Source organism: Oncorhynchus mykiss, chromosome 25, assembly GCF_057628025.1.
Source record: "Oncorhynchus mykiss isolate SJ-2025 chromosome 25, ASM5762802v1, whole genome shotgun sequence".
Taxonomy (NCBI): domain Eukaryota; kingdom Metazoa; phylum Chordata; class Actinopteri; order Salmoniformes; family Salmonidae; genus Oncorhynchus; species Oncorhynchus mykiss.
Window position 1 is genome coordinate 75,206,005 of NC_143046.1, and position 20,029 is coordinate 75,226,033.

Sequence of the window (20,029 nt, forward strand, 5' to 3'; positions counted from 1 at the left end):
GTACGTACGTACGTATGTATGTATGTATATTTTGAGAATACTTTTATCATCTGTATTATTGCCTGGCTATGTCATGTCCAAACCATTATTCCCCCCCTCCCCAATTAAAAAAAAGCAACATCTGCTCCAGAATCAATATGACGGAAATGTCACAGAGACGGAGAACTTTAAACCCTGAAGAGAGAAAAGGACTAGCTGAACGAGGGAAAGGACTAGCTGAACGAGGGAAAGGACTAACTGAACGAGGGAAAGGACTAGCTGAACGAGGGAAAGAACTAGCTGAACGAGGGAAAGGACAAGGTGAAAGAGGGAAAGGACAGGGTGAAAGAGGGAAAGGGGATTCGGTACTCACTCTCGCTGCAGAAGGGCCGATCGATGAAGTCATATTTTATGACTTCTTTGACCAACTTCTCCAGTTTGCAGTATTCACACCTCACTATGACATTACGCTGTTTCTTAAACTCAACACAGCAAGGTTTGGAACAGAACTGCATGGTGCGACCCTGAAGGAACACAACACAAGAGCCCAGGAGGACACAGAGCATTAGACAGATACAACTACAACCCCCATCACAAGAGCATTAGACAGATACAACTACAACCACCATCACAAGTGTTAGACAAAACTACAACCCCCATCACAAGAGCATTAGACAGATACAACTACAACCACCATCACAAGAGTGTTAGACAAAACTACAACCCCCATCACAAGAGCATAAAAAAACAATCCCCATCCCAAAACTAAAGTTAAATAAAGGTTACACTAAAAATTAATTAAAAAAAACACACATTTTACAATCGCCATGACACATCAGAAATGAACAACTAGGTTCAGGAACAAGAGGGGGGTGCCTACATTGTACTCGTAGAGCTCAGGTTTCCAGCGGAACTGCTGAGGGCACTGATGGCAGGAGAGTTTCACATGCCCCTTGGGGGTGGAGGTAGAGGAGGGGGGGATCATGGGCAGCCCTGGTTGATGCTGCCCTGCTCCATATGCCCTAGCCATGTCTGGGGCGGCTCCATAGGGTAGAGGTGGAGCAGAGGTCTGGGCTGGAGCGTATGGGTGGCCAGTAGTGGGGACCCAGGACGGGGGATAAGGACGGAAATAGCCCTGGGGTGGTGCTGGAGGGGGAGGACCAGTGGACGAGGAGCCGTTCATCTGGCCCTGCTGGGGGGGAGGCTGGCTGCCTTCGGCCTCCTATCAGATTACATCGTAGGAGAGCACATTAAAAGAGCCATATTATGTATTCTGTAAAATCCGTATTCTAAAGGCTGATTGGCATCTTATTTTTATGTATGGTTCTGCATAATGTATAATTATGTAAAATCTACCTAAATGAATGCTAGAAAATACATTAAATCCCACCTAACAGAGACCGAACAGTCTTTAATATACACACACAGAAAGCACAGATCATATGTATCAATCCATTTAACCAATAAATCAATGAGCAGCACCCGGAAGGTCTTGACACAGGTGTAGGAGCAGAAGTTGCGGATGGTGCCGTCCACCATGGCCAGGTGGTACTGAGAGACAGCCTTCACTTTGCAGTAGGTACATGGGAATGCCGTTCCTGTGTGTGACAACAGGAGGACGGTTATTATAGAATGGAAACTTTTTACATACTAGTCAGCAAGGTCACAGATGATCAAGCCTACCGTAAGCCATCTTTAAAACAGTCCAGTAATAAATTGTAGATATCTTTAAAAAAATCGGACTCCATAATAATAAAATTCTCAGTACAATCATGTATACTGAACAAAAATCTAAAGCAACATGCAACAATTTAAACGATTTTGCGGAGTTACAGTTTATATAAGGAAATCAGTCAATTGAAATAAATTCATTAGGCCCTAATCTATGAATTTCACATGACTGGGCAGGGACGCAGCCATGGGAGCCAGGCCGACCCATCGGGGAACCAGGCACAGCCAATCAGAATGAGTTTTTCCCCACAAAAGGGCTTTATTACAGACAGAAATACTCCTCCGCACCAGATCCCACAGGTGAAGAAGGTCCTGGGCTGGAGTGGTTACACGTGGTCTGCGCTTGTGAGGCAGGTTGCACGTAATTCTCTAAAACAAGGTTGGAGGCGGCTTATGGTAGAGAAATTACTTGTTAATACCACTGCAAATACATTTCAATACCAATTTCATGGTGAAATATTGGTTGAAAAGCTAAATTGTTTCCTGGCTTGCGGGGGAAATCTGCTGACCGAGCCAAGTCCAGAAGCCATTGCAGGGTTTTTCCACTCTCTGACTAATAATTATTGGACTAAATGGAAATGCCGACGCATCCCAGAAAAAATTCTAGCCGTCAGAAACAGATTTCAGACCTTTCAGACAACATAAGGCCTAAAATATCGATAAATAAAATACATTTGCAGACTTCTGCTTATACCATGGTAAAGTCAATGCTACCTGACAGTTCGTTCTGAGGCCAGCTTTTATTGACACAGATGGAGTTGCAGAAGAGTTCCACCTTGCCCTCCGAGTCGGTGCTCTCCAACATGTCAGACATGAGCCTCAGGTCACGGCAGCGTCCGCACGGCATCACCTTGGTGGTTGTCTGTCATACAGAAACAATTGGAAAGAGTGGATAAAACTAGGAGAGATTTGATGATGGCCAAGATGAGACAGGGACTCAGTGAGATAAATGCGCATAATAGCAATAATTTATTCACAGAGAAACATTGAGAGGAAAGAGCCTCAGAGGGGAGGCCCATCCTCCGACTACCTGATAGAACAGCGGTTCCCAAACTTTTTCACTCCTGCAATTCTACACATTTTGTCATGGGTTGCAAAGCAAATTTAGCCGTTTTAAATAATTTCTTGCAATTGTAAACATTTTGCCACGTCTAATGTGTATTCATGTGCTATTTGAGTGACAAAAAAAATTACAATAATATATATGGGCTAAAAAAGACTAAATAAAAAAACATTAGCTGACATGGGCTAGTTGTAAACAGCATTCTAAGGTATTCAATAACTAACATGACAAGAGGAACTGATAATGCAGTACCTAATGTGTGTTCCACTATTACAACTTTCAACAGTAAGTTTAAAGCCGAACTGAGTTCCTTTTTTTGGGAACTCAGCAGACCCCGGTGCCCCACAGTTTAGGAACCACTGTGATAGAAGACTATATGACCAAGGCTAGACAGTTTTCAAAAGTGGAGTACGGTTTCTATGGAGGACCGTCTGTGTGTACTACTTGACTGTACGTGCTTACCTGCTTATAAGTACTAATGCAGGTAGGACTACAGAACTTTATGGTGACGCCCTCTACTCGAAGTCTCCGGCAGTTCCTGTCAGCACTGGCGCAGTATTCGCCACAGCTCTCACAGACGTTTATGACCAGGTTGTGGGAGGAGCGGAAGTGCATGAAGCACTCATCACTGCACAGTTTGTGCAAGGAGCCCTGGTGAGTCACCTCGTGCTGAATCTGAGAGAGAGAGGTGGATGGAGAATGATCAAATCAGGCAAAATGATCAAGTCAAATAAAACATTTCCTCATGTAACCTCACCTGCGATTGAGTTAGAACTAGAAGTGAACTAGTCGAACCAGTGGTTGTCTGTCATGTCCCTTACCGTGTCGCTTTTCTTGCACATACTGCACCTCAGGGTGGCAGGCTCTTGGACAGAAGGCTTGGAGAGAGGCCCTGGTTTCCTCCTGCGGTTGAACACGGAGAGGCAGAACTGGCTACAGAAATCGTTCAGGTTATTGTCTGTAATGACACTGATCACATCTTTGGGGTCCTCGATCTCCCTGAAGATATGAGTTATACAGAAGAAATAAATAGTTAGAAACAGCAATAAAGTTAAGAGAATTTTACAGTAATGGGGAAGACAAAAAAATGTAATGTTATTTGGAGCACCACCACAGTTCAGCTGGGACTTGGATGACAGTGGCTGAGTGACTCACTTGAGGCACTGGTAACAGGTTCTCAGTTTGATGGCAGGCAGGGTGAACCCAGTGAGACAGACGGTGGAGCAGAAGAGCTGGGTGGATCCTTTCCGTTGGAAGGCAGTCTGACCGCGCAGCAGGATCTTAGAGCAGCCTGAGCAGGACACACGCACTGCGTTGGCTGGGTTGGAGCTGCTGGGGGCCTGGGGTTGGGGCTGGGGTGGCTGGGGCACTGGAGCCAGGCTCCTGAGGGTCATTGTTGGCCCCTGTGGAACGACACTTCTTCCTGGTCCAAATATGGAGGTGGTGTTCTGGGAGGCTGCCATAGAGCCTGAAGGAGGGAAGGCAGTCTGACCGTGCAGCAGGATCTTAGAGAAGCCTGAGCAGGACACACGCACTGCGTTGGCTGGGTTGGAGCTGCTGGGGGCCTGGGGTTGGGGCTGGGGTGGCTGGGGCACTGGAGCCAGGCTCCTGTGGGTCATTGTTGGCCCCTGCGGAACGACACTTCTTCCTGGTCCAAATATGGAGGTGGTGTTCTGGGAGGCTGCCATAGAGCCTGAAGGAGACAGGGCAGAATCAAGCACCTATTTATTTTATTGTGAATATATACAGTACCAGTCAAAAGTTTGGACACACCTACTCATTCCAGGGTTTTTCTTTATTTTACTATTTTCTACATTAAAAGTGTAAGTGTTAAACAAATCAAAATGTATTTTATATTTCAGATTCTTCAATGTAGCCACCCTTTGCCTTGATGACAGCTTTGCACACTTGGCACTATTTTCTACATTCTACAATGTAGAAAATAGAAAAAATAATGAAAAACCCTTGAATGAGTAGGTGTGTCCAAACATTTGACTGGTACTGTATGTAAGAGATTAAACAACATGACACAAGTACTGTATCTCCACATCAAATTGAGGAATGTAAATGCCTGCTTATTGAAACCATCTGTAAATATTGGTAAAAAAAAACTATAAAAGCTTCTACCATAACCAGAGAGCATAAGATTCACCGCCTTCCAACACTTTGTTTCAACATTTATGATCTTTCCATGTCTCTCTCTCATTAAACAATAGACCCAAATATTTGAACGTAGAAACCCTACCAATAGGATGTCCATACAAAAACAGTTAATTATCAGCAACTTTCTTCTTTGAGAAGAACATACAGCAAAGACTTTGGCACTGATCATTTGAATCCCCAGTCAATCAACCATCTTTAAACAGCCAACTGAACAAAAATATAAAACATGCAACAATTTCAAAAATGTTACTGAGTTATAGCTTATATAAGGAAATCAGTCAATTGAAATAAATTCATTAGGTCCTAAACTGTGGATTTCACATGACTGGGAATACAGCTATACATTGGTTTGTCACAGATACCTTAAAAAACTGGAACATGCTGTCGCACACATCGATCAAGAGCATCCCGAACATGGTCAATGGGTGATGTGTGGTGAGTATGCAGGCCATGGAAGAACTGGGACATTTTCAGTTTCCAGGCATTGTGTACAGATCGTGCGACATGGGGCTGTGCATTATCTTGCTGAAACATGAGGTGATGGCGGCAGATGAATGGCACGACTATAGGCCTCAGGATCTTGTCATCCGTGAAGATCACACTTTCCTGAGATGGTTTGTGACAGTTTGTGCAGAAATGATTTGGTTGTGCAAACCCAGTTTCATCAGCGGTCACGGTGGCTGGACGATCCCAAAAAAGCCAGATGTGGAGATCCTGGACTGGCGTGGTTGCACGTGGTCTGCAGTTGTGAGACCAGTTGGAATATACTGCCAAATTCTCTAAAACGACATTGGAGGTGGCTTATGGTAAATAAATTAACATTAAATTACCTGGCAACAGCTCTGGAGGGCATTCCTGCAGTCAGCATGCCAACTGCATGCTCCCTCAAAACTTGAGACATCAGTGGCGTTGTGTGACAAAACTGCACGTGTTAGTGGCCTTTTATTGCCCCCAGCATAAGGTGCACCTGTGTAATGATGCTGTTTAATCAGATTCTTGATATGCCACACCTGTAAGGTGGATGGATTATCTTGACAAAGGATAAATGCTCACCAACGCGGATATAAAAAAATGTGCACTCAATTTGAGAAATAAGCATTTTATGCTAATGGAAAATTACGGGGATCTTTTATTTTAGCTCATGAAACATGGGACCAACATGTTAAGTTTATATTTTTGTTTAGTATAGCTTGTTGAATCAATTTGATCACGAGACATACCTTCCCCTCTTCGACATAGCTCCATTGTCAGCATATAGGGAAGCCCCAATGCTGCAACCACATTCGTAAACACATTGTTAATCATAATGTTGAACAGAATAGGACTGACAGAAATGCCTTGAGGAATACAATTATCAACTCCATAATCAGATAAATTGGATCCTATTTTAACTTGAAAAGAACGGATAAATAAGAAGACCAGAACCCATTTATATAACCCCCCCCACCAATACCCTGTCTTTCCATGTTAATCAGTAGGCCTTTTCTCCACATAGTGTTGTATGCCTTTTCAATGTCAAAAAGACAGTAGCCATTACTTCTTTGATGACCAGAGTTTGTTCCCACTTCATTGATCACCTTTACTAATGCCTCCAAGGTAGATCTACCTTTATGGAATCCACTTTGACATTTGTGTTCAAAGAAATAAGACAGTCCGTTAAAATCTTTTTCATCAGTTTACATAGGTTAAAGGTCAGTGCTATTGGTCTCTAATAAGGTAAACGGCGCGTTTCCATCCAGGAGGTATAACCCCTTCACTCCAGATCTTATTAAATAATCCCAGGAGAATCTTTATGACCTCATCAGATGCTTAAATACTGCATAACACAATTTATTATGACCGGGGCGGTCCATCCACAGCCTATTAGGGCTAATCGCATCCCATGCAATGTAATCAGCATCCAAAGAGTCAACAACATCCCTCTTCTTATAGACATTAATATGAGCGTTAAAATCTCACGACTGTGTTCAAAGTAACTCCACTATGTAGTCGTGGCCAAAAATGTTGAGAATGACACAAATATGAATTTCCACAAAGTGTGCTGCTTCAGTGTGTTTAGATATTTTTGACAGATGTTACTATGGAATACTGAAGTATAATTACAAACATTTCATAAGCATCAAAGGCTTTTATTGACAATTACATGAAGTTGATGCAAAGAGTCAATATTTGCAGTGTTGACCCTTCTTTTTCAAGACCTCTGCAATCCGCCCTGGCATGCTGTCAATTAACTTCTGGGCCACCTCCTGATGGCAGCCCATTCTTGCATCATCAATGTTTTGAGTTTGTCAGCATTTGTGGGTTTTTGTTTGTCCACCCGCCTCTTGAGGATTGACCACAAGTTCTCAATGGGATTAAGGTCTGGGGAGTTTCCTGGCCATGGTCCCAAAATATCAATGTTTTGTTCCCCGAGCCACTTAGTTAGGTGCTCCATCATGCTGGAACAGGCATTGTTCGTCACCAAAATGTTCCTGGATAGTTGGGAGAAGTTGCTCCGGGAGGATGAGTTGGTACTATTCTTTATTCATGGCTGTGTTCTTAGGCAAAATTGTAAGTGAGCCCACTTCCTTGGCTGAGAAGCAACCCCACACATGAATGGTCTCAGGATACTTTACTGTTGGCATGACACAGGACTGATGGTAGCGCTCACCTTGTCTTGACACCAGGCCATCCTCCAAAAGTCTTTGCCTCACTGTGCGTGCAGATGCACTCACACCTGCCTGCTGCCATTCCTGAGCAAGCTCTGTACTGGTGGTGCCCTGATCCCGCAGCTGAATCAACTTTAGGAGACGGTCCTGGCGCTTGCTGGACTTTCTTGGGTGCCCTGAAGCCTTCTTCACAACAATTGAACCGCTCTCCTTGAAGTTCTTGATGATCCGATAAATGGTTGATTTAGGTGCAATCTTACTGGCAGTAATATCCTTGCCCGTGAAGCCCTTTTTATGCAAAGCAATGATGATGGCACGTGTTTCCTTGCAGGTAACCATGGTTGACAGAGGACAAACAATAATTTCAAGCACCACCCTCCCTTTGAAGCTTTCAGTCTGTTATTCAAACTCAATCAGCATGACAGAGTGATCTCCAGCCTTGTCCTCGTCAACACTCACATCCGTGTCAACGAAAGAATCACTGACATGATGTCAGCTGGTCCTTTTGTGGCAGGGCTGAAATACAGTGGAAATCTTTTTGGGGGATTCAGTTCATTTGCATGGCAAAGATGGACTTTGCAATTAATTGCAATTCATCTGATCACTCTTCATAACATTCTGGAGTATATGCAAATTACCATCATACAACCTGAGGCAGCAGACCTAGTGAAAATTAATATTTGTGTCATTCTCAAAACTTTTGGCCACGACTGTCCATTAGCAAATGTCTTCCCCAACAGGTTAGCCTTTTCTTAATCTGATACAGAGATTATCACCATCAACCAAAACTGGAATTCGAGTACTTTTGCTTCTTCCAGTCATCTTCTTCAACATGGACCAAACATCTTCCAGCTCCGTACCCCTGCCTATTGTAGAACTCACCCGTCTCCATGCATTTCTCTTGGAAGACTTAACGACCCTATACACCAAAGCTCTCTTCTTTGGAAATTAACCAGATTTTCAGGAGTCAAAATCTTACGTAATACTCTGTAGGCCCTATTTCGTTCCTCAAATAGCCGCAGAGCAATCTTCAGTCCACAAAGGAACCACCCTTCTTTCCTTACCCACTTCACTCACTGGTATATGTAAGTTCGCTGCATTCAAAATAAGAGATTGCCTCTAGGCAGCATCAACAGGTCTCTCTAGAGACAACTCTGCAACAGAGTTTAAACAATGTTCTCCAAATGTTTCCCAGTCCGCTTTAGGAAAGCCCCATATTCTGAATGGTGCCTTATCTGGAATAGTGACATCACAATTGATGGTACATCAAACTGGGAAATGGCCACTCCCAACAGTAGAATCATCCATTACACTCACACATTGCTGCAATAGAGTTAGAATCCAGTGTGAGGTCCAGGCAGGATGTAACCCCTCTGACAACATCTATTCTTGTACCACGTCCATCGTTAAGACAAACTAATGCTCTTACTATCCTCATATCTTCGACAATCACACAATTAACATCTGTATGTGTGCTTCCACAAACTAATGTGTATTAAAGTCACCACATCATATCTCTCTAGAACCCAAGCATCCTGATAATTCATCAAGCATCGCTACTGATAGTTGTCAACAAGGACTGTAGAAATTGAAAAGCTTAATACCTGTACTGTAGACTTCCACCATCACGCATTCATATTCAGGTGGAACAGATACTGTATATTACAATATGCAAGACTAGTTGTTCTATCAAGATCTGATTGAACAATAACCAGGAATAATAAAATAAAGATGTGATATGTCTTCAAGAGACGTGGCTTAGACCACATCAGGTTTAATATCTAAATCAATTAGCAATAAAGCTTCTAGCATTCCATTGAAGGAAGATGATAAAACACATAATACAACAATTTATTCTGTTCCTGATCATCTGATGTATCAAGGGTACTGAAACTTCAGTAATGTTCAGTATTTCTTGGAATGCCTTCACTACTTTCATTATTTGTGCAGTCCTGCTCTTTTTCATATAGCCGATGTTGATTGCTTTACACAAGAAAGCTATGAAGTCTATACGATTTACAACCATGTATTTATGCTCGCGTGTCACATTGACACTAGTTCGAGGTGCCATGGACGCCCTCGGTGCTATGGGCATCCTAGAAGCAGCCACCACTGACTGCTAATGTACTGGAACCAGAGCATTTAGATCAAAAGGCTTGTTCATTTTCCAAACAGCCTCCACAAGAGATACATTATTCGTTACTTGGTACCTCTGCGCTTCCATGGCTTGTATTGTACTTCACATCACCAGTATGCTGCACTACGCGCTCACAGTTGCATCATTTAATTTTGTATCAGATCTACATTTCCGTACACTTCATCCCCACCACACCTTGCACATCTAATATAACCTTTGTACACATTAGCAATATGCTCTGTCCTTTGGCATAAAAGCACTGAAGTGGAGGTGGTACATATTCTCTGACACGGTAACATAGCATTCCTAGCACCGGCTCCGACGCTCGTCGTGGCAAGGCTTGCCAACTATTACGGACTACAAAGGGAAGCACAGCCACGAGCAGCCCAGTGACACAAACCTACCAGACATAAATAACATATATGCTTGCATTGAGGCAAGCAAAACTGAAGCATGCATGAGAGCATCAGCTGTTCCGGACGACTGTGTGATCACGCTCTCTGTAGCCGATGTGAGTAAGACCTTTAAACAGGTCAACATTCACAAGGCCGCAGGGCCAAACGGATTTAATTAAAAAAATATACATTGAACCTTTATTTAACCAGAAAGGGCTCAGTGCATCACTTGGGCCAAGCTTCCTGCCCTCCAGAACCTCTATACCAGGCAGTGTCAGAGGAAGGCCCAAAAAACTGCGGAAGCCTCCAGCCATCCTTGTCATAGACTGTTATCTCTGCTACCGCACGGCAAGCGGTAGCAGCTCCTACCCCCAAGCCATAAGACTCCTGAACAGCTAATCAAATGGCTACCCAGCCCCCATTTTTACACTACTCTCAGTTTATTATCCATGCATAGTCACTTTACCTCTACCTACATGTACATATTACTTTGACTAACCGGTGCCACCGCACATTGACTCTGTACCAGTACCCCCTGTATATAGCCTCGCTACTGTTATTTTATTGCTACTTAATTGTTATTTTTACTTCAGTTTATTTGAGTAAATACTTTAACACTTTTTTCTTAAAACTGCATTAAGGGCTTGTAAGTAAGCATTTCACTGTAAGGTCTCTATACCTGTTGTATTCGGCGCATGTGACAAATAACATTTTATTTGACTTTTTAAACTGGATTTGTACTCTGATTGGCAATATCCCTTCAAAGTTTTCAAAGTTTAACAGTACCGTTGTAGGATACACTCGACTGCCACTTTTCGCTCAACATCCTTTTTGCTTCAGTTAATTTCCCACCTTTCAAGGAAGTCATAACTTATTCTATGGTTACTGTTAGTGGTATCCCAGCAGTTACCCCCATTTGGCCTTAGCACCGGGATATAGCATTTCACCCGATCCTCATTAAGGGTCAGAATTTTCTCCTGTATCATTTTACCATTTGCATAAATCAATAATTTGCCAAATACCACAACTTTGGCGTCCTTAAACACCCCTATCATTCTCTGAATGTTTTAGTTTGATGGTTCAGGGAAAAACATTTTGTAGCGCTCTTCTACAGTATAGTGTCCTGTTCTAGAGCCTAATTTCAACACCACTCAATTCCCCAGCAGTATTCAGACCTCCATCACGATCCCTTCTGTTTCTCTTTTCCTACTTACAACAGCTGTAAAAGGTTGATCCCATCATTATCACAATCAAAATCAATTTCACTACTGCTAACTACATGAAGCACCTGCAATGCTGACCACAGTCACAGCACAGTCATGCTAGACCTCAAAAATAAAGAAAACGTCTTCTGTTTGTACCGTCTTATTACACAAAATCAAACGCAAGTAGACCTTGTTCAAGGAAGTCATAACTTCTTCTATGGTTACTGTTAGTGGTATCCCAGCAGTTACCCCCCAGCAGGTTCTCCCATCTCAGCCAAGGAATTTTGTAGCTCTGTCAGAGTGTTCATTTAATTATTGGTCACCTCCCTCACCAAGGTCTTTCTTGCCCAGTTTGGTCAGACAGCCAGCTCTTAGCAGAGTCTGGGGGGTTCCACATTATTTCAATTTCCAAATTATGGAGACCACTGTGCTCTTGGAAACTTTCAACACTCAAAATTGTTTTAACCCCTTCCCCAGATATATACCTCACCACAATTCTCTCTCTGAGATCAACAGACAGTTCCTTGGACTTCATGGTATAGTTTCTGCTCTGACATGCACTGTCAACTGTGGGACCTTATATGGACAGGTGTGTTTCTTTCTAAATCATGTCCAAACAATTGAATTGGCCACAGGTGGACTTCAAGTCGTAGTGACATCTCAAGGATGGTCGAAGGAAATTGGATGCACATGAGCTCAATTTAGAGAGTAATAGCAAAAATTCTACAAAAATATATAGTTTTTAATTTGTCATTATGGGGTATTGTGTGTAGATAAGTGAGAAAAAAAATCTATTTAATCAATTTTGAATTCAGGCTGTAACACAACAAAATGTGGAATAAGTCAAGGGGTATGAATGCTTTCTAAAGGCACTGTAATATGCTGATTCTCTCACCAGTGGAAGAGCCATAGGAGTTTCCTCCTCCAACGGAAAAGACAGAACTGATTCTCAGCTCCTCCTGTAACATACAACACAGAGCAGAGTCTGTATAATAATAATAAAAACACAGTATCACAGAACCATCAAATCAAGTGTGTGAAAGCTGGGGGAAGATTGATTGAAGACAGGGCATGGGAGCATTGGCTGACCTCAGGAGTTGTGTTGTCCAGTTCCTCCTTGATATTCCGTGTTGAGGGTAGAAGGGCACAGTCATATCCTTCATCTATGGGCTCATCCTTGATGTTCATGAGGGGAGAGATGGGGGGCTCTTCTCTGTCCCCCATCGCTGGGTTCTGGAACACATTCTCTGACCTCTGGAGGTCAGGTAAAAAGGGACGAAATGGATAAATGAAGGAGACAAAAAAAATGTAATGTTCATAAAAGCACTTACACTACCTGTATACTTAAGTCATACAGTAACAGACCTCTTGACGGCTGGATCCCCCAGCCGTAGACCGATTCAGACTTCCTTCATCTGACAGAAATGGAGAAAAGGCAATTTAATGGAATCATCATCACAGCTCTAATAGTGTGCATAGCATGTGCATGAAGCGGAAAAACGATCAAATTAATGTTTTTTATTAAAATGAGTTATAACTAGCAGGACAAGGTTGCTTGCAGTCTTACCCAAGCTGTTCTCTGGTAAAGAGGACAGAGAGTGGTTAGTTGAAAGATGACTTTCTCCTTGTATGGTTAGTCTGTACTCAGCAGTTTGACTAGCCTCCTCAGAAGCTGTCAAAAGAATGACTGTTGTTAATCATTGCACAAGAAGTAGGCCTAAGTAGTAAGAAATGTAAAAGTTATGTTGAGAAGTAAGAAATGCTTGAGGAGGTACATCACAGGACAACTCAGGTTAGACATCATATTTTCATTCTCACTTGTTCTAACTTTGGAAAGTGAAACTTCATCAAGAAATCTGTCAGTCGCATTTTGATCATCATCCTGAGTCTCTGCATGTTGTGTGTCAGGTCGTCCGGCTGACTCTCTGTCAGACTCCACATCACCCAATGCCATCTTGGGCAGGGCTATGTTCCACTCCTCCTCCTCCTCCTCATCTACCCCAAACACAGGAACCCCATCCAGCTCGTCTTCTTGCTCGACCACCCCCAGACCAGCCAGGGAGAAGGTGGCACTGGTAGGGTGAGAGATGTGAGGGAATACATGCCCCTCATCATCACTGCTAAAATCATGGTTGACGTCAGGCCGTCCGACTGGTTCTGGTGCATCAAAGACTGGTCCGGTTGTGATGCTGCTCCAGAGAGATCTGGTTGAGAGGGGAGTGTGCTGCCTCTGGGACTCACCAGCCATGGGGGCTGAGAGCTTCACCGCCTCATCAAAAGCCTTGGACAGCCGGAGTTCATGCTGTGGGGAGGGAGACAACCAGTTTAAGTTACGACTTTGTTCCTATAGTATTAATAGTGCAGCATATTGAGGGGGAATGTTCTGACTGGGGTTTGAACCAGAAACCATATTGCATACAGAACAAGCACACTACTGCCTGTGCCATGAGGGACCATACCTCTGAACAGTTACTGTAGTAGGTACACAGCCGTAGTGGCCCTTGCTTGCAACAGCGACCCTGATCTGCGGTTATGGACTGTCTGTCATAAAGTTTCGGACCTCTTGACATAGACCGTTGTACACTTACACAGTAATACAATCTCATAACGTACTTTTGACAGAACTGTGGGCCCATCTTTGATACGAGGGTTGATTGTTCTTCGAGCACTGCTACGTTAGCTAGCTAAACAGTTAGCTAGCTAACGTTAGCTCGACTGTAACGTTTAGCTAGCTACTAATGCAGTTGAAGAGGGACATATATGATGCTGGCTGTAACACGGCTGAACAGAAACATATGGCTAACTAGTTAATAAGATAATGTCTTAATTATTTGTTTACATATTTTCACCTGAGATTTTTGTTTAGCCTCCTCTGACTCCGCCATGTTTTTGTTGCGCGCTGTTCTTCTCGGGGGAGTTTCCTTTGGCTTTGCCGCTAACGCTAGCTAGCTAGGATGCACTGTTTCACAATGTTATTGTTAGAGACAGTGCAAAAGCGACTTCACACTGTGCACGAGGTAGATTATTATTTGCAGGATGTGTCTGAAATCATTTTCATGGAGGGGGCATTCTAATATGTGTTATTAACTGCTAGCTAGCTTTTCAATGGGAAGTTGCATGCACATCGAACTCTCCCTTTCTGCTGGTATGGCTGTACCGTAAAGCGCCATAGCTTTGCGCATACTCTGTTTATGGTCTGGTAATTTGATTCAATAACGCAATTCATGAAAATATAACCAATCAGTAGATAAACATGGTACATATTATCTGAATTCGTACTCCATTCTATGGCTAGATAGCCAAACTGGACACCTTATTTAGTTTTCCAAGCTAAAATCCCGCATATTTGGATTAGTCCAGTACCCTACTAGGTAGTTTAGCATTGACGTTGCAAATCGAAATTAAGTCTAGATTGATGGGTAATATTACAGATAAAACAAGAAGACAGATTTTCACACCGGATATACATACCTGAAGCATCCGGTTGGAATGTCCACTCCCCAAATATGGTGAAGAGAGGAAGCCAAGTGGCTGGCAGTAATATAGCGAGATGGAACTGGGCCGACATTCTGCTAGTTTTCTAATCGAAGAAAACCCCGATCTCAATACAATTTTCTGTTCACACAACTAAAATGTGTTACGAATAGAGTGCATTAAGCTTTGTAGACGTGACGTTGTTCACAAAGAGTACAAGGGTGAATTTAGTTATTACACACGCGCACTTCACAGAGAAGGCGTTCCCTAACGAAAATATGCAAATAATGCTAGAACTCACCAATAGGATCTAGATAGTTCGTGCCCACCTCCTTGCTTGTTCTGCTTCATTTTATACCATTGAAAACGACACAGATGAACGATCTTGGGTTAGTTATTGTTCTAGCTAAATCGTTTATTCCCAGCTGCAACGCTCAACGTTTCTCATAGGTCAAATAGTCAACTAAACGTCAACAGGAAGCAGGAAAGGAGACTCGACATTGTTGTTGATTTGTTCTAGCTATCGTCAGCGAACTGGAGATCAATCGCTTGTACAGAGAGGGGGTATAGATAATTTAGCAAGCAAAAGTCATTCACAAGTTACAACATGGCCATGACGGCGGTGCGGTCAGGGGGAGCGGGAGGACCAGCCTCTTTGTCTCGGTTCCGCGGTGCACTGGTTGCTGCGGTGCTGGGAGACTGCGTTGGTGGAGAATTTGAAGGTGCAGAGGAGGTGCCCATGGACCGTGTATTGCAGCATTTGAACGGATTGGAGGATGAGAGTCGCGGCGATGGTGAGACAAGATCGATCACTATTAATATTGAAAAACAAGTATTTGTACTGTCTACAGTACAAATACTCATTTGTCTTCAGTACAAATACTCACATGTATCACCATGCATCTACCTCAGCCCCCCTCCTCGCTTAATCCTAATCCCTATAAAATATGTGGATTGCTCAATGCAACATTAACCTATATTTAATGGGAAATGGCTACACATTTATAGCAGTCTTCTGTGAATGTGCCTCTAAGCCTAATATCAGACACCCACCACCACACTATCATATCGTCATCATCATCATCTGTGTGTGTCCAGGTATTCTGCAGTACAGTGATGACACTGCCATGACGCGCTGTGTTGTCCAGTCTCTGCTGACCAGGGCAGGGTTCGATGAGCAAGACATGGCACGCAGGTAAAGTAGACAGTTAGGGGTCTGTCTGTGTATTACAGTTTCAGTAGTATTAAGTATCTATAAAATGTAAATATTATGTTGGGGTGCTTTTTCTCTGCAGGTTTGCAAAGGAATACAGCCATTCTCCAGGGCGGGGGTACGGGGCAGGTGTGATCCAGGTGTTGAGGAAGCTTGCATCTCCACACCTTAATGATGTCTTTCAGCCGGCTCGGGCTCAGTTCAGTGGCCACGGCTCCTTTGGGAATGGTGGTGCGATGAGGGCTGCACCTTTTGCGCTGGCTTTCAGTAACCAAGTTGACATTAGGAGGGTTAGTGATAGAATGTGTGGTGGGGGCGAGTGGCTACAATGGCTACCATTACTGGCCGTCCTAGAAAACCAGCTAGAAACTCAACAGATTTGCTGTTTGAGGAGGATATAAGGCTACTGTCACCCTAACAACCATTCCAATTTGTCTGTCTTCATTTAGCTGGGCACTGCCATACTTAAATCCTCTCTCTCTTTCTCTGCTCTCTCTGTATCTCCTATTTCTCTCCCTCTCTGCTCCCAGTACTCCAGGCTTGGTGCGATGCTGACCCACTCCTGTTCTCTGGGTTACAATGGAGCAGTGCTCCAGGCCCTCGCGGTCCACCTTTCTTTACAGGGGGGTTTGGAACTGCCACATAGGCCTACGTTTATCAACAAACTCATCTCAGAGATGGAGGCAGTGGAAGCAGAAGATGCTGCTCGCAGTGACTCGAGAGTGTAAGTATTTAAACAGATAGTAAAATTGAGTTTATGTTAATTTACCAAGTGCAAAGGATACAACCAGTGAAAACAGTACAGTGAAATTCTTAACTTGAGAGCTCGTTCCCAACAATGCATTGATCGTAGTAGTAATAATAATATACAGTGAGCTCTAAAAGTATTGGGACAGTGACAATTTTTTGTTGTTGTTTTGGCTCTGTACTCCAGCATTTTGGATTTAAAATTATATTATGACTGAGGTTAAAGTGCAGACTGTCAGCTTCAGGGTATTTTCATCCTTATCGGGTAGAACGTTTTAGAAATTACAGCTCTTTTTGTACGAAGTCCCCCCCCCCCCCCTTTTTTTAGGGGTCCAACAGTATTGGGACAAATTCACTTACACTAACGTTCAAAAGTTTGAGGTCACTTAGAAATGGCCTTGTTTTTTGAAGGAAGCACATTTTTTTTGTCCATTTAAAATAACATCAAATTGATCAGAAATACAGGACATTGTTAATGTTGTAAATGACTATTGTAGCTGGAAACGGCTGATTTTTAATTAGGATCACCACATTATTTTAAGAATGTGAAATGTCAAAATAATAGTAGAGTGATTTATTTCAGCTTTTATTTCTTTCGTCACATTCCCAGTGGGTCAGAAGTTTACACACACTCAATTAGTATTTAGTAGCATTGCCTTTAAATTGTTTATCTTAGGTCAAATAAGGCATTGTGTCATTTATGAGTCTCTTATTGTAAATAAGAATACAATATGTTTCAAAACACTTGTACGTTAATAAGGATGCTACCATGATTACGGATAGTCCTGAATTAATTGTGAATAATGATGAGTGATAAAGTTGTAGACGCACAAATATCATACCCCCAAGACGTGTTAACCTCTCACCATTACAATAACGGGAGGTTAGCATTTTTGGGGGGGGTATGATATTTATGCCTCATGCAATGTGTGGTTGAGGTAGGTTTATACATAAAACATGACTGGTAGTAGGATATAAATGTAAACAGGGCTGAAAAGTGACTGGTAGCGGGAATATACACTAGCGGTCGGAAGTTTTTTAGAACACCTACTCATTTAAGGGTTATTCTTTATTTGTACTATTTTCTACATTGTAGAATAATAGTGAAGACATCAAAACTATTAAATAACACATGGAATCATGTAGGAACCTTTTTTTTTTTTTTTTTTTTACAAATCAAAATATATTCAAATAGCCACCCTTTGCCTTGATGACAGCTTTGCACACTCTTGGCATTCTCTCAACCATAATATGGACTCTGTCTTTTACCAAATAGGGCTATCTTATGTATACCAACCCTACCTTGTCACAACACAACTGATTGGCTCAAACGCATTAAGAAGGAAAGAAATTCCACAAATTAAACTTTTAAGAAGGCACGTGTTAATTGACTACCTCATGAAGCTGGTTGAGAGAATTCCAAGAGTGTGCAAAGCTTTCATCAAGGCAAAGGGAGGCTACTTTGAAGAATCTGAAATATAAAATATATTTTGGTTTGTTTAACCCTTTTTTTGGTTACACATGATTCCATATTTGTTATTTCATAGTTTTGATGTCTTCACTATTATTCTACAATGTAGAAAATAGTACAAATAAAGAATAACCCTTAAATGAGTATGTGTGTCCAAACCTTTGACAGGTACTGTACTTGTAAACTAGAGTAATAGAGTTATTAGAGAATGATGTCGTGATGTGTGTTTTGTCCTATATTTTTAATCCCAGCCCCCGTCCCCGCAGGAGGCCTTTGGTAGGCCGTCATTGTAAATAAGAATTTGTTCTTAACTGATTTGCCTAGTTAAATTAAGGTAAAAAATAAATCCAAATAAATGGTCTGTTTCCACGCCAGGCGTGGAAAAATAATAATTTTGGTATCTCAGAATGTTGGCAAATCTCACATAGAAACTTAATTGGGAGAAAATATGTTTGACATGCTTTTTACATTTGTATCACAGACTATTTTTGAGAATGTCATGATGAAAGTGGCAATTTTAGGCACTTGGTAGACCTATACGTGCCTCCTGTAAGACCCTATGATCTGTGAACTGTACATGCTACATCTTGGTATCATTTATACTGCTTTTTGTGTGCTCTAAAATATGGAGTGTCTAAATTATTTATATATATTATACATCTTTTTTTTTTACATTAATTTATTCAACAATTAAAAATATTATTAATACCCCATTTTTTGATTTGGCTTATTTTTAGACATTGTTTGAAACAATAAACAAACACGTCAAATTTCCTGAGTGGACTCTGGGCTATCCTGTCGTGGAATCGCCCAATGATGAATTCAAACATAAGGGTACGCTTTTTCTAGGGTGCTTGAAGAAATAACCGTTGCACGGAGGAGAGTTTTTGGTTCTCAACTTTTCTTTCGTCTTGTTCTGTTTTGTATCTCCAGCTTCAGCGAGTCAGAGTTCCCATTCTGTGATCGACTGCACAGAGTCAAGGACCTGATGGAAAGGAACAACAGTGTCAGCATTGAAGAGGTCATATCTGAGTTAGGTCAGTATTGACTTATGGGGTAAATACAATCTACATTCAATGGTGGCATTATCCTTCTAGGATTTTGTTATTCTCTACTGGTCATGGAATATAATTTAGTAATTTTTCACTTATCACTAGCTAGTATGATAAACTAGCAATTTTAGTTCACTCTAAATATGTACTTCTTTCTGTGTTTGTACTCAGGCAATGGCATTGCAGCCCTGCATTCTGTCCCTACTGCCATCTTCTGTGTGCTGCACTGCCTGGAACCCCGGGAGGGTCTGCCTGAGCGCTATGGTGGCCTGGAGAGGACAATGGCGTACAGTCTGGCCTTGGGGGGAGACACAGACACCATTGCCTGCATGGCGGGGGCCATTGCAGGGGCACACTATGGAATCGATGCTATCCCCCAAATCTGGCAGCGGTGTTGTGAAGGGGCAGAGGATGCTGATATAAATGCTGAGCGCCTACACACTCTGTACCACCAGGCACCAGCTGAGGGAGACTCTGGGACCGACAGTCAGCCACACACAGCAGCACATGACCCCCCCAACCAATAAATGACTTTGACAGAGATAAACATACATTGATAGCTATTTCATACATCATCTTATTCTGTGGTCCTCCTTCTGTCATCTGTTGAACAAATTAGTCTGTCATGAAAACCCCCATTATGGATTTAACATGAGTTACTGTATGTCATCTTTTTGATGGAGAAAAGTATTTAATAAACAGTTTTTAATGTCAGAAGCTTTATGATGTATTTGTGTGTGTGTTACTGAGA

At 42.3% G+C, this 20,029-nt stretch overlaps 2 protein-coding genes across 9 annotated transcripts in view; one reads left to right on the forward strand and one right to left on the reverse strand.

Annotated features, from left to right (window-relative positions):
- Positions 1–14,481, reverse strand: part of si:ch211-266o15.1 (zinc finger MYM-type protein 4) — a 30,006-nt gene extending 15,525 nt beyond the window's left edge. For 2 of the 8 annotated variants that reach the window (XM_036962671.2, XM_036962670.2), the window contains exons 1-13: positions 14,171–14,481; positions 13,140–13,623; positions 12,889–12,993; positions 12,687–12,736; positions 12,411–12,575; positions 12,217–12,280; positions 3,929–4,466; positions 3,595–3,772; positions 3,236–3,448; positions 2,425–2,572; positions 1,462–1,577; positions 860–1,201; positions 353–503 (exon numbers count right to left, since the gene is read on the reverse strand). In XM_036962671.2, the coding sequence (XP_036818566.2) occupies positions 353–503; positions 860–1,201; positions 1,462–1,577; positions 2,425–2,572; positions 3,236–3,448; positions 3,595–3,772; positions 3,929–4,466; positions 12,217–12,280; positions 12,411–12,575; positions 12,687–12,736; positions 12,889–12,993; positions 13,140–13,623; positions 14,171–14,206 (2,590 nt within the window). In that variant the 5' untranslated portion in view covers positions 14,207–14,481. Of the gene's footprint in view, positions 1–352; positions 504–859; positions 1,202–1,461; positions 1,578–2,424; positions 2,573–3,235; positions 3,449–3,594; positions 3,773–3,928; positions 4,467–12,216; positions 12,281–12,410; positions 12,576–12,657; positions 12,737–12,888; positions 12,994–13,139; positions 13,624–14,170 lie in introns of all 8 variants that reach the window. The other 6 variants (XM_090221089.1, XM_036962673.2, XM_090221090.1 and 3 more) reach the window with 5 other exon arrangements.
- adprs (ADP-ribosylserine hydrolase) lies at positions 14,225–19,995 on the forward strand. Its single transcript, XM_021585176.3, has 6 exons — positions 14,225–15,589; positions 15,894–15,990; positions 16,091–16,298; positions 16,539–16,732; positions 19,160–19,263; positions 19,450–19,995. Exons 1-6 carry the CDS (start codon positions 15,403–15,405, stop codon positions 19,803–19,805), a joined length of 1,146 nt encoding a protein of 381 aa, XP_021440851.1. The 5' UTR covers positions 14,225–15,402; the 3' UTR covers positions 19,806–19,995.
- Positions 19,996–20,029: the final 34 nt, after the last annotated feature.

Coding starts and splice junctions, on each gene's coding strand:
- adprs (XM_021585176.3), top strand. CDS start 15,403: ATGGCCATGACGGCGGTGCGGTCAGGGGGAGCGGGAGGACCAGCCTCT. Junction 15,590..15,893: donor GGATGAGAGTCGCGGCGATG/GTGAGACAAGAT, acceptor GTGTGTGTCCAG/GTATTCTGCAGTACAGTGAT. Junction 15,991..16,090: donor GAGCAAGACATGGCACGCAG/GTAAAGTAGACA, acceptor TTTTCTCTGCAG/GTTTGCAAAGGAATACAGCC.